The 14,834-nt window shown below is 37.5% G+C and overlaps 1 protein-coding gene across 5 annotated transcripts in view; it reads right to left on the bottom strand.

Annotated features, from left to right (window-relative positions):
* shroom3 (shroom family member 3) overlaps positions 1-14,834 on the bottom strand; it is a 118,318-nt gene that overhangs the window by 47,779 nt on the left and 55,705 nt on the right. For 4 of the 5 annotated variants that reach the window (XR_004659802.1, XM_034895498.1, XM_034895499.1 and 1 more), the window contains one exon: positions 1,322-1,447. Coding sequence is in view for 4 of the 5 variants with exons in the window: in XM_034895498.1 (XP_034751389.1) it covers positions 1,322-1,447 (126 nt within the window). In the remaining variant the exon portion in view is untranslated. Of the gene's footprint in view, positions 1-1,321; positions 1,448-8,753; positions 9,375-14,834 lie in introns of those variants that run through there. The other variant, XM_034895501.1, reaches the window with a different exon arrangement.

Raw genomic sequence — 14,834 nt, 5'->3', positions numbered from 1 at the left:
GATGTAACTTCCTCTGATGACATAAACCTGCTGCCCAACAGCTCCACAAAAAACACAACAGGCACTGAAACAATAGAAACATGTATTTACATGTTCTTGCAACTGGGACGACTGGATATATCACTGAAGATACTGTAACTTGGAACACACATTATTGTTTGTATGTAAACTTTTCTCATTATCATGACTGCAGCACATATCATCTAACCGGAGCTTTGACTTGAAACAACAGATCACTTTCCAAAAATGTCCTCTCTGCTAAAAAACGTTTTTTAATGTTAAATAATGTCACGTTTCAAAATGTCTTTATTTAAAAAATATACATATTTTTTAAATCTTCACTTTCCAAAAACGTCCATACTTTTTAAAAGTATTTTTATTTCCTTTAAAGGTTATTTAGTTTTTTCTGTTCAGGTTGAAAATACTAAAAATATGAATTACCCTTTGGAGCTCCTCACCAAAATGTTGTAATTTTCCTAAAATGTTTCTAAAATAGTCCCCCCTCTAATTGGGCCTCACAAAAATAGAAGTACTGCCAGGGTTACAGCTTTAGTCTTCAATGTGGCCAATCAATAATCATATTTAATCAACTACTATATTTTAATGTGTTATAATTCATATTCTCATCTCTCTTTAAACCACATTATGGACCTCCTCCAATTTGAAGTTTTAGATCAGTGTTGTTACAAACTGACATTTGGTATACTATTTAGACAAAATCTCATTAAAGTGATCCATCTGTGGTCCCCGTGCAACAAATTCCTGTCCTAGTAAAAAGAAAAATGTATTAGTGTTATACAAACACTGTGAATATTTAAGAAAAAGATTAAATAAGCTGGCTTGTGTAAGAGTAACCATGAGTGGCCAAGTCTGGTAATCAACACTGTTTGTTTGGTATCATTATATCATTATGTCAAACCACAACTGATTATTAATTCCTCAGGAAAATCAAGGCTATAAATCACTTACTTCATTATGTCCTTTTGCAGTGGATTGTTATTTTATTGTCATCTGGTGAGGGGCATTAAAAATGTAACTGCAGAGTTACATGCATGGGATTTTGAGCCTGGAAAGCTACCGACCAAGTGTCAGTATGTGACGAGTTGGGAGTAAGAACGGGTTGGTATAAAAGAAGATATCATAGAACACAGAAATCATCCTGATTGAGTTTTTAGAAATTCACACATATTATATATATACATTATATTTTGCCATGCTGACTACTGAAAAATTGATCCAAAGGTAGAATAAAAATGAGGAGCCGAGCCAGACCCAGGAATGTTATGAATATTATTGTCAGATCTGTTTCTTGAGCACTGACCTCGTGTGGTAGTTTTGGTGCCAGGCGCTGCTCATCTTGTCCATCCCTCTCTGATCCGACTGCTGCTGACCTTCACTGAGCTTTGTTGAATGCCATGAGTGAGGACGAGATGCTGGTTCCCTACGTCTGTTGGGATATAGATCCAAAAAGAGAGTCAGTATACATGCATTCCCACCAGCTGCAACGCCATGGCCCCTCCCTACCTCCTACCTCAAGAAGCCTTGCTCTGTACACATGCCTTGTTTGAACTTTGCCTTCATTTTGATCTCAACTAAACACCTGCAAAGTTTTGCGATTGCACTTTGCATGGTTGTGACTCTATCGCAGTGACAAAAGCCATCCACAGATAGACAGAAAAATTAAAATTAAATGATATACATTTAAAGCTCACACACACACACAAACACATACACGCACACAAACAAACATGACACAACACAACATGACGTCTTTTTTTGCCAAATTGTGGTAGAAATATATGTCTAGAAAATATGTACTGACTATACAAATGGACCCGGTAAGTGAAATATGTTGCAGAAGTGGCTTAAAAAGATTCTATAGACATTTTAATAGTATTTTTCCAACTTGTAATTTTTAACATCTGTAAAAAAATTAATTCAAACTGCCTACGACCTCTGTTCATTGTCTGACCCTTAAGTAGGGGGGCAATTAATAGACTGAAAAGATGGAGAGGAGGAAAACCCACAGTAGGAATGGAGTCTGCAGCTTACCAATGAAACATATAAAAACAGAGGATTCTAGGATTTTAAGGATTCAGCAATGTTAGGCCAAGAGTCCAAAGTCTTTTGTGGCGCTACATTTATGCAAGCTGTAGAAAGCTCCAAATATACAGTATATATGACTTCCAAAAAGAAAAGGGCCCATGTACAAATCGACAAGTCATGGACAAGTCAAGGTTTCAGGGTGAAACGCAAAGGACCCCTTTCTGGTCAGACAATGCCATTGGAAGTAACACTGCCTTATCAATTGAATGAAATAATTGAGGGGATGCAAAAAGAAAATCTATTCTGGAAAAAGATTTATGTCTACCTAAGAAAAAGGAATAATCTTTGTGAAGGATTAACTGCATGCCAAATATCTATAATCCCCAAACTGCTGGCTCATGACTTGAGAGCATTTGTGGCCTGAGTCTGGTCCCCAGTGGCATTTGCATTCGACCGATCAATATTTGGGTTCCACGCAGCATTGAAATTTACACCAACAATAAAAGAACAGAAAGTTAACTCCAGCATTTGATTGGTGAGCGTATTATAGAAATTGCTATCAAAAACATTTGGCACATAAGTTGACACAAGTGCAATTTTTCTGGCACCAAATTCTATTGTGGAGATCACAATCCTGCCTGTATCATCTGACCAAGAGGACAACACTTTAAGTGGGAGATTCAGTTTGGCAACAAGGGCTACTCCTTTTGTTTTAGAACTCGCTGAGGAGGAAATTGTATGATAGAATCTACTGATTAAACGGCCAGTATCCACCTGCAGCAAAATGTGTCTCCTGTACAGAGGTGGGTAGAGTAGCCAAAAATTGTACTCAAGTAAAATTACTGTTACTTCAGAATAATATGACTCAAGTAAAAGTAAAAGTAGTCATCCAAATTACTACTTGGGTAAGAGTAAAAAAGTGCTTGATTAACAAACGACTCAAGTACTAACTGTTGATTAACATCTGATTTATTTTTTTACACAAGCATCAACCAGACAGGCAAATTATACTTCATATAATCAATAAAATAAATTAAAATGTATTCATTAATTACAAAATAGCTTAAGTGAAGAGACTTAACACATCAAATGTGTCTTATCTATCCACAGCAAAAACAAAAAAATTACCGCTACATGTTTCCTCAAGTTAGATGTTGAGTTTTTGGATGACATGTTCGTTTGTTTTGGTCGACACAGAAGACGCCGCATGATGTAATAGTAAGTATGTAATAAGGAAGGAGGTGTTCCTCCTCGTCTGAGTTGCCTTGGCGACGGTTGATTCTGACATTTTTGTTTGGCCACGACTGTAAAGCTAACCTGTCCCGCCGCTAAGATTGAGTATGGTCGCGTGACGAGACTGCAGACCAACGATTGATTTGTAAAACACAGTTCCGTAGTCAAGCTTTTAGCGGAAGTCTCTCTCGCTCTCTCTCTCTCTCTCTCTCTCTCTCTCTCTCTCTCTCTCTCTCTCTGTCATAATAAAACGTTAAAATGAGGGGTATGCAGGGGGGAATATAAACAATAACGCATAGAATACCAAAGGGAAAAAGAAAAAAGTAACAAGCTCATTATTGCCTAATATGGCGGAGTAAGATTACAGTTTCTTCTTCACAAATCTACTCAAGTAAAAGTAAAAGTGATTTAAAACTACTCCTAGAAGTATATTTTTTTCTAACTTACTCAATTAATTGTAACAGAGTAGTTGTAATGGAGTAAATGTAACTTGTTACTACCCACCTCTGCTCCTGTAATAATGCAATATCAACATTGGAACATTCATTATGTGGAACATTCAGTCCGCCACCATTCCAAACCAAAAATGAAAGATCACCCATTAACAAAAAAAACTGCATTGTAAATGAAAGTATGTATGGATATTGCTACACAAAACATGTAAAACACAGAACAAGAACATATGAGACAGTGACACAAAAGGGAAAGCGAGAGAAAGTGGGAAAACACAGCCAGAAGGCTAACACTTAAAGTAGGTCTGTGATCAAGATTGGATATGGGGCAGCAAAAAGGAACATGGCCCATAATTACCTGGTTGCAACAGCCACTGGTTTCACACTAAATTAACATCAAAATAAATTAATTTCTCATCAACAAAATAAAGAAACAAAAAGCACAAAATAACGAGCAAGCCTAGCCTAGCTGTGGCCCAGCTAACCTATGGAGATTAGGCCACGTTTAGCAAGGTCGACAAAGCATTCAGAAACACAGTCTCTGTAATCATATCAGATAACAGTGCAATAAAACCAGGACACATTAAGAGAACAAGACAAACCAATGGCCCATGTTCAGCAATCGTTTCACTCCTAATCCTTGTTGTAATCCGGGGAGAAAAAAAAGAGAGAAGATTTTCACGCAGTTTGTAGGATTACCTGCCTAGTGCTGTAGCGAAGCACGTATGAAAATCAACGTGTAAATAGTAGTGGTATTCTTCTTTGGGTATCTCTGTAAATTCAATGGACATCCGCTAAATTGGGAACCACTTGGGCAGGGAGCGTGAGAGATACTGGATGGCATTTGAACCTTCAAACCCCTCTTTCAACCAGACAATGCGAATATTGCATCTTCAGTTTCTGTCCTCCATTTCTGCTAGCTTCACCGCCATATCTTTAAAAGCGTGGCCATGGCTGTCAAGAACACTTGGATTGCTTTCCACAATAGTTTTTAAGTCTTGCTCAGTTTAATTTCTCTCTACACATACTGTTTTCATCCAGTAAATATTTCCAGTCAGTTTTCAGGTTGTTGCATTAACGTTAAGCTAGTGCCAATGAAACTTAATACTTCCTGTTCAAATTAAAAGCCTTCAAGTAGCTCAAAGGGCATAAAGCCTCCTCCTGGTAGGCTTCAAATGCAAATCATCAGCTGGAGGTGACAAAAACTTTACAGCATTTAAAAAATAAAATGAAAATATAATAGAAAAGTATGTGTTTTGTTCATCTGATACAAAAACAATTTAATTTCTTTAAAAGAATATTATTTCAGGGATGAAGGTTTGTCTTTTTGTACTGATAACCTTTGTGACCTCCCCATCATTATTTTAAATGTGCTAACCAGTTATGATAAGAGAGATGCCAAAAAGTATGGCAGTTACAATAATCTTCCCTCATCTTTGTCCTATTTGACATGTTCTGCTGCTGGTTATTTATCTACACAACTGATAAACAGGAAAAGATTGTATCCGAGTAAGAAGAAGACAGAGACATAAAAGCTTGAATGTTGTGTAACCCAGGAACCTACGTAATGACAGGACGTGACTGGAATACCTCAACACGTTATCATGGCCTTTACCCGTGTACAGATAATCACCCTCTACATTAGCTCTTGGGGGACTGGCTTGAGTTCAGTATGGTATTTGGTATAAATTCCAAATCCAAGTCTAATTCTGAAACCTGGACCACACAACAAATCTTTTAAATTATACAACGACATGGGTCATTTGTTAATGCCCTCTAATACGACCCGCAGCAGCGTTTTCCATCCTCATGGTAAACGAGAGAGTGTCGGTTGCAGTTTGAATGTAAAGATTGGAGTTTTAAACACGTCTTTTAACAATGTTAAAAAACCCATCACCACTTACTTTTAATTTCAAACAGGACTCAAACACCACACATCTGGGTGAAGGTCCTGTGGTTGTTTGACCAATTCACCAGCCCAATTTAACTCTTTACATGGAAATCTGGCACTCCTATAACCTTACACTCCTGTGGGAGTGTTTTTTGGGTCTCAAACCACACCAATGCAAATAAATGTCTTGCCTTTGCCCTCCATTCAAAAGTCAGTGAGGTTGTGTCCAAACAAAGGTAGCATGTCATATCAAGTCTTAAATGTCACAACCAAGTCATAAATACAATACCAATGTTATACATTTCACAAATTTATTTTAACGTCCTGAAATCTCTAAATTTCACCAGTCCGATGAGTATTTCGGAACACAAATAAATAATTGGTTTTACAATAATAAGTCACATGCTTTGTTTGCAACTGTCGATAGGTTAACAAACCCTCCAGTACCAGTAGCATCTGAACTTTAATCTACCAAGGCCTGCTATGACTTTGCCTCCTTCTTCAAAGACAAAAATCAGAAGATTAGAAAAACAGTCAGTGCCTCCATTTCAAGTACAGGATATGTGTTGTCACAGTGTTCAAGCAAAACTAATTCCAATATGACAGAATTTTATGCGATTAACCGTAAAAACCTTGAGGACATTATACACCATATGAAAACCTCCTCCTGTTGCCTTGATAAACGGGTGTCTTCAAAAATGTTTCAAATTGTTTGGCTTCTGATCTTCTACAGTTTGTAGAACACGTCTCTTCTTTCAGGTATCTTTCCACAGACCCTGAAAACTGCAGTAATCAAGCCACTCTTAAAAAAGAACAGTCTAGACAAGTCACTAATGAGGAACTATAGGCCAATATCAAACCTTCCGCTTTGAAGTAAAATCATTGAAAAAGCGTTTTTTCAACAACTCAACCATTTCTTGTAACTAAACAACAGTTTTGATACCTTTCAGTCGGGTTTCCGACCAAACCACAGCACTGAGACAGCTCTTGTTAAAGTCTTTAATGACATCCTCCTTAACACAGATAATGGCAAAGTTTAGTAGTAGTTAGTATTACTTGATCTCAGTGCTGCATTTGACACGGTTGACCATGACATATTACAAGACCGATTGGAAAATGAAGTTACCATAGTTATGCGGACAACACACAAATTTACATAACCTTATTGCCAGGGGACTATAGTCCAATACAAAAACTGACTAAGTGCATTGGACAAATTAACAGCTGGACGTGCCAGAACTTTCTAAAATTGAAAGAAAGAAAAACTGAGGTAGTTGTTTTTGGAACTAAAGAGGAACGATTAAAAGTCTGCGCTCAGCTTCAATCAACTATGTTAAAAACAACAGACAAAGCCAGAAATCTTGATGTAGTCATGGACTCTGACCTGAATTTTAACAGCCACATTAAGACAGATACAAATACAGCCTATTATCACCCTCAAGAATATATCAAGGGTTAAAGGACTTATGTGTCAACAAGATTTGGAAAAAATGGTCCATGCTTTCATCTTCAGTAGAATTGACTATTGTAACGGTGTCTTTACAGGTCTCCCTGATCAGCTGCAGCTGATTCAGAACGCTGCTGCTCGAGTCCTCACTAAGACCAAGAGAGTGGATCACATCACTCCAGTTCTGAAGTCTTTACACTGGCTTCCTGTACCTCAAAGAATTTATTTCAAAGTACTTTTGCTAGTTTATAAATCACTAAATACATTTCTGATCTGCTACTACACTATGACCCCCCCAGACCTCTCAGGTCATCTGGGACAGGTCTGCTTTCTGTCTCCAGAGTCAGAACTAAACAGGGGGAAGCGGCGTTCAGTTTCTATGCTCGTCATATCTGGAACAAACTTCCAGAAAACTGCAGATCCGCTGCTACAGTCAGTTCTTTTAAATCAAGGCGGAAGACCCTTCTTTTTGATTTTGCCTTTCTTTAAATTATGTTAATTTCTTTAATGTTTAATTTCTTATCCTGCACTGTAACTTTTAGTACTGTGTTTTATCTGTTTTTATTTTTTTTTATTTTTAACTGTTTCTTCTGTGTTTTATCTGTTTTTATTTTTTAACAGTTTCTTTTAAAACTGTTTTTTCACTCTGAATTGTCCTGTTGCTGAAATGTGCCATACAAGTAAAGCTGCCTTGCCTTACACATAAACACGTTTATTAAGGCCCTGACACACCAAGGAAATTGTCGGGCGTTGGTCCAAGTTGGGTGAGCGTACATTGTCCTAGAGTTTGCGGTGTGCACCGTCGCTACTGTTTGACCCTCATCTGCCTTTTTTTTGGCCAATGCAACATTTGGAATCTGCCTTGGGGTCTACTTTGGCGTGAGAATCTGATTGGTTATTCAGCTTAAGTTAATTAGTACCATGCATGTATTTTAATGATTGGTACAACGTTGTTGCCAATAATTTGTCTTTCTCTTTTGAAATTTGTTAAAAACATCTGGAGGAGAAGGTACACATTTCCGGCTATAAAAGGGGATCTGTGATTCATACGGCTTAAGACAGTCAAATAATATTTGCAAAGATGAACAACTCTCTCCCAAATCCAAAGTGCTAAGTTGCTAAAACTCAAAATGGTGATGCCAATTAAATTTAACTTCTGGAACTGCTCCAAAGACTTTAAATTCAATGACATTGGTGGAGTATTTATACAAATCAGCTTCCTGTTTATGTCTATGAAGCAGCTCCAGGTTCTGGCTTTGAGAAAGGGTAGCTCATAATCACAACTGAACTTTCCTTGGCCTAATAATAATATTGTAATTCCTAATTAGATAGATAGATAGATAGATAGATAGACAGACGGATAGATAATTTATTCATCTCAAAGGAAATTTTAGAATAATTAATAAATAAATATAATAATTAAGGTGGTGTTCTCCTTTAGAGTCAAGTCATGATGAAAATATTGGGTCTAAAGTCAGACTCCATTACTCCAGCAACAATTGGCTATGCAGCTACACAGTCCCATCAACTAATTTGCTTTTTCTCTAGAGAAAACTATTTAGAAAACTGACACAGGCCTCTTTTGACAAAACTCTGATCTTGACATGAACAAACCTAAATTAGAATTCTAAGAGTTCTAAATGTGTTCCTGATTAATAAAAACTAAACTTGTGACCTGTTTTACCTGGAGGTGAATCTGAGGACTTTGGAGATGAGGCCGGACGCCAGGCCGTTGACGCTGGCCTGTGATGGTGATCGACACAGTGCCCCATCCGACCGGCCCAGCTCAACTTTCTTTGGTTTCTTCCGGAGCTTCCGGCGGTAGAACACTTCCAGCAGCTCCATGGCTTCTATTGAAAGTCCACTTTATTGTTTTTTCTACTCTACTACTTTTTTTTTAAAGCTGTACCCTTCTTGTCCAATTGTTTGAGTCTACTTTTAGAAAATCCCAGAAAATTCTAATTGTAAACCCTTTACTCTGGTATTTTTGTTTGGATTCTACTTACTTACTTACCTACTTTCTCATTTCAAGTAAACTCTACTTAACTGTTGCCTTACATACGTACAAGAGAACTTCCAAAATATTTGTCCTTTCATGAAATCTGCTCTGCTCCATTCCACTGAACTGTCTACGCCACTTGGACCTTCAGCTGTCTTTTTAATCTTTAATCTAGAAACCTTTGTTCTTCTACCTGCTTCTACTCTGCTTTTACTCAAACCCTACACAAATTAAACCTCTCTTTCAAAGAAAAATGTTTCTCTAAAGCTGCAGTCCATTACCTGCTGTATCTCCTTTAGAAAAGTTGTAGACTAACGCAACCAACCTATGCTACTCTATTCCTCTTTTCCTTCAAAGCTCCATTGCAAAGACTTGCCACTACCCATCTCTATCACCCTTTGATATGTCTCTCTGCTCCAGTTCAAGTCTGGGGCTGGCCGGTTGGATTGAGCCGCATTGCGTTGGTCCTCGTCCCTGAGCTTGTTAAATAAAGCAATTAAACGTCATTAGGCCATATGATAAAAGCAAGAAGTAAACATCCTTGGCCAGGCTTGGTTGGGATGGTAGTTGTTGTGGTGTGTGAGTGAAAGACACTGAGAGTCTGAAGAGAGAGAGAGAGAAAGAGAGAGAGATTGAGAGAGAAAGGGGGGGAGGGAGATAGGGTACAAGATACTGAGAAAGAATGAGTAGCAAAAAAGGGAGGGATGACGGAGGTAGATAAGAGTAGTTAGGCGGGAGATACTGATGAGTAAAGCAACTGGAAGACTGATAGAGAGATGGTAGAGAAGAAATAGTGAGATAGCTTAAGGAAAGGGATGATAAAAAAGTCAGATGGACGAGAAAGATTTAACTTCACAATATTGCCTTTACTGTCTAACAGCCGTGAAATGAAAATAAAATAGAGAATAGGTGAGAGAGGAAGGAAGGAGGAGCAGAACAGTGAGAAGGAGAGGATGGAGGGAGGAAGAAGAGGGAGGACACACAGTAAACAAGTTAGAGAGAGAGTTGCTGGAAACAGTGGATAATTGAGCAGATTTTGAAGCCGCGGGGAGAAAGACATCTCATGATGCAGCATGTGCTTCTACAGTGAACAATGAGCTGACTATTATTGATTGTTACAGTAGATCACTGCTGGACAGACTGGAGTCCAAAAGCAAGAGCAGACACATCGACAAAGGTTAGGAAGCACTGATGAGCGTTGGAAGTTACTTGATAAATTGAACTACTTACTTTTATATTGATTGATTACTTGATTACTTGCTAGAAATCAAATAATGAAATAATCATGGTACCCAGACTTTGGAAATCCTGTTTTTTTTCTGTACCACCACATTAACATTTTTGGTTCCGAGAAAAAAATGAAAAAGTTGGTAAAGATATCCATGTTGACCACATGCACAATTCCCATCGACTTTTTGCTCCCCTGAACTTTCCTGTAGTGCCACCATGAGGTTGACATGTTTAGTTTTAAGTAAAATATCTCAAAGTGCCCATATTCCGCTCATTTTCACGTTCATAATTGGATTTTGAAGTTGTACCACAATAAGTTTCCATGGTTTCATTTTCAAAAAATACAATATTTTTGTTGTACTGCACATTGCTGCAGAGCTGTGTGTCTTTGTTTAAGCTACAGAGTGAGACATCAAATTTGTTTTAGCTACAGAGTGAGACATCTTACTTCTATACTATCTGTGTTGCGGGTCGCACATACACAGTAGGTAGGTAAGATCAGCTAGATAGCTCTTTCTCCAACTTTGGTCAGTTCAAGGCAGGATTAGCTGTGAGACTTCTAGATGATGGGCACTTGTGGAATACAGGCAGAACAGGGACATGACGTAGTTCCTTTGGAGAGTAGGGTCAATTAGTGTGTATTGTAGCAGTGTTTTGCAATTGAGAACTAGCTAGCACACTGGCGCTAACATGTGCTCGGGTTAGCCACCTCATCTCGGCTAGTTACGTAGAAAGCCGTGCAGATTTTGAACAGCTCACCCGGATACTGAGGACAGTGGACATTCAGAAACCATATCCCACTCAAAACAGCATGGATAGTTTTTTTCCAAGTTTGTATGGGTGTGGAAGCACCAGAGACACAAAATAATCCCACAAAATCCCAGAAAAAGAACAACTATTGGAAATTCTGCAAAAACTGTAAAAACTGTGACATTTTCTACAGATAGAACTCAAGCAACTCAAAACCTATAGACACCCTTGTTAAAAATGGCCAACTTTACAGCATAAATAAACATGTTTACATCATAGACTGTGTAAAATATAAACTGGCTCCCGATGGCATCACAATCTCGGCAGTGCTGACGATGTGCATGGAGGTCGAGCGTAGTGGAGCTAAGGTGGACTTAATGAAGCCTGGTTCCTGAAACCATGCCCACCTACCTCAAAGCTACCAAACTACCAAAGGCTAATAAGCTAGACTAAGAAGTAAAAATTAACCCTTACAGTAAAAAAGAAACTAGGCTCAAACCCTTGTACTGTGTGTGTGTGTGTGTCTGTGTGTGTGTGTGTGTGTGTGTGTGTGTAGGGTGTGTCTCTCTGACCAGAGACCTTATCTTTTGCCGTGGGAAACTTCTTCCAGCCCAGAATAATCTCTGTCATCTGCTCGGAAACCAAAAATGGAGAGAGAGAGGTGGGCAAAAGTGGATACCAGGACATTGGCTCATGGCTTTCTGTGCTGGATGCCCAGCTAGCAGGGAATGTTCCCAAAACATTGGCTAACATTACCCACATTACCCATAATGTTTTAAAGGAAACGTAATCTGATAGTCACAGAACATGAATATGTTCAAAATAATTTTAAATGTTCTTATAACGTTAAATGTTAAACTATAGACATAACATTTAAACTGTTACATAATAACAAAGGAAGAACATTCTCAAAGAAACATTAGGAAAATGTTTTGAGGATGTTATAAGGCTTCAGATGAAAGACGGTGACATGTTAACAAAGGTGGAAAGTTCTTTCTGCAAACTTCTGATGATGTTTTGGGGGTGTTGTTGAGGATTGCAAAATAGAAAGTTGTTTTGTAAAACATCCGGACAATGTTACATAATAACAGAAGAACATTTTCAGTGACACATTCTGAAAATGTTTTGAGTATGTTAATGAGGCCTTACAGTTTTTATAAAAGGTTCCTGTAATGTGACATGTTAACAAAAGTGGAATGTATATTTCTGCAACCTTCTGATAATGTTTTGTGGGTTTTGTGGAAGATGACAAAATGTTCTTTTATAAAACATCTTACAATATTACTCATACCAAAATTAACAATTTCAATGACACATTCTGAAAACGTTTTGAGTATGTTATTGAGGCCTTAGGACCCAACGGTTTTTGTAAAACGTGTAGTGTGATGTTGACAAAAGTCTGCTTGCAACATCCTGAAATGGTTTTGCAGATTTTGTTGAAGTATAACGAATCACAATTTTGTTTGTTTTTTAAACATTCTTACAATCTTACAACAAGTAACAAAGGACAAACATGTTATTTTATTGAGGCCTCAGGACTGTACAGGTTTTAGAAATGTTCCTGTAATGTGACATGTTAGCAAAGGTAGAACATTCTATCTGCAACATTCTGTTGATGTCATTTTTGGGGATGTTGAGGTAACAAATTACAAAATGATTCTAGTTTTTATCTAGTAATCTTATAAAACACAACAAAGTTCTGGAGTTTATTTTCTAAATAAACTACAGCTTTTGTTCAGAGAAACTCTTTGACATTGTTATATTTCAGTGTGTTCTTGTGTTTATTCCAGCTTTGCTGCAACACCCCCGCTTGGAATTTGGCGTGAGTCAGGCAAATGTGCCAATTTACTTCTCAAACTATAATGGTGTGTTGCTGTGATACTCTCTCGTAGATGTTAATGGACTGCATTTATATATCTGCATTCATAACTAACTTGTTAGTGCTAAACTTGCTATCTAATGTAAGGTTTGTATGTTAATCCACATATTTATGAAAGATATATTTATTTATAGGTTAAATTGAAAGTCCAAAGAGAAAACAAATTATTTCACTACGCTAATGTCTGCTCATGTGGCGTAACACAGAAAATCACCAGGACTAAAAAGGAGCATTGCTTTGAAAAAAGAACTTTGATATTCAGAAATTTTTTCACAAACAGCAGTGTTTTTTTCTTTTTCAGATTTATATTTAAGTATTTCCTGGGCCCAGTTTTTCAAAAGTAATCCACTAGGATTTTGGATAACGGATTGGATCAAATGTTGAAAATGGGTTTTTCAAACAAAAATTCGGATTACATAATCGGATTAGATAACATAATCCAATCTTGGTTTTGATCTGGATCAAACCTTTAGTTTGGGTTTTTCAGAACTTTTTTGTAGGATTTGGATCACTTTGATCCAAAAAATCTGGATTAAACTGATCCCATCAGAAGGGTGGACTCAGCGTGGATTTCATGCCCAAAATGTAATGAAAACTTTAAAAATGTATCAAATAATACTATATTTGGATCATGCAGTATCTTACAAGATATCCTATTTATTCATAAGGTTTTAATTTCATTTGTTCATCCGTCAGGCTACAGTGATTAGGTAGGCTTTAACATAATCAGCCTTTCAGTATAGGCCTACAGCGAAGTAGAAAGAGTTTGGCCTCATAAAATAATCCCCCAAACAGCGGTCAAAATTGACCAAAAACAATGAATTTTGTTCTGTCAATAATTGATATATATATATATATATATATATAGGCCTATATATTCATCACAATCCAAAATATTTTTGTTTTTAGAATATTTATTAGTGATGCATGCAATGATTACAGAATAACAAAAAAATGCAAAGAATGGCAATCACTGATTTTTGAAATCCAAAACAAATCCAAATCAGAAATAGTGTCTAACTATTGCGTCCCTTGTTGCACGTCCTGTTTGCTCGTTCTTGCAGAATGCAGGAGTTGGTTAGGGTCTCCAAGGGGCTCAGGTGCATCATTGTCAGCACAGAGAGGGACATTGCGCTTAGTAACGATGGTGTGCAGGACAATGCAGGTCCAATCCTGTTAACTTTATATATGCTTCCTTTAGGCAGTATTATTAGGAAACACTCCATAAACTTTCATTGTTATGCAGATGATACTCAGTTATATCTATCAATCAAGCCGGATGAAACTAATCAGTTAGCTAAACTTCAAACGTGCCTTCAGGATATTAAAACCTGGATGACCTGTAATTTTCTAATGTTAAACTCAGATAAAACTGAAGTTATTGCTCTCGGACCCAAGCACCTCCGTGACGCATTATCCAAAGATATAGTTACTCTGGATGGCATCTCCCTGGCCTCCAGCACCACTGTGAGGAATCTTGTAGTTATCTTTGACCAAGACATGTCCTTTAATTCCCACTTAAAGCAAATTTCAAGGATCGCCTTTTTTCACTTACGTAATATTGCAAAAATCAGGAATATCCTGTCTAAAAATGATGATCATTTGTTACTTCTAGGTTGGATTACTGCAATTCATGTTATCAGGCTGCTCGGAAAAGTCCATAAGGACTCTTCAGCTGATCCAGAATGCTGCGGCACCTGTTCTGACAGGAACCAGGAAAAGATCACATTTCTCCTGTTTTAGCTTCTCTGCATTGGCTTCCTGTAAAATTTAGAATAAAATTTAAAATCCTTCTTCTCACCTACAAAGCTCTTCATGGTCAGGCTCCATTAAAGAGCTCATAATACCTTACAACCCTACAAGAGCACTACGCTCCCAGAATGCAGGGTTACTGGTGGTTCCTAGAG

This window comes from Etheostoma cragini, chromosome 16, assembly GCF_013103735.1.
Source record: "Etheostoma cragini isolate CJK2018 chromosome 16, CSU_Ecrag_1.0, whole genome shotgun sequence".
NCBI lineage: Eukaryota > Metazoa > Chordata > Actinopteri > Perciformes > Percidae > Etheostoma > Etheostoma cragini.
This window is presented reverse-complemented; position numbering and strand designations above follow the sequence as displayed.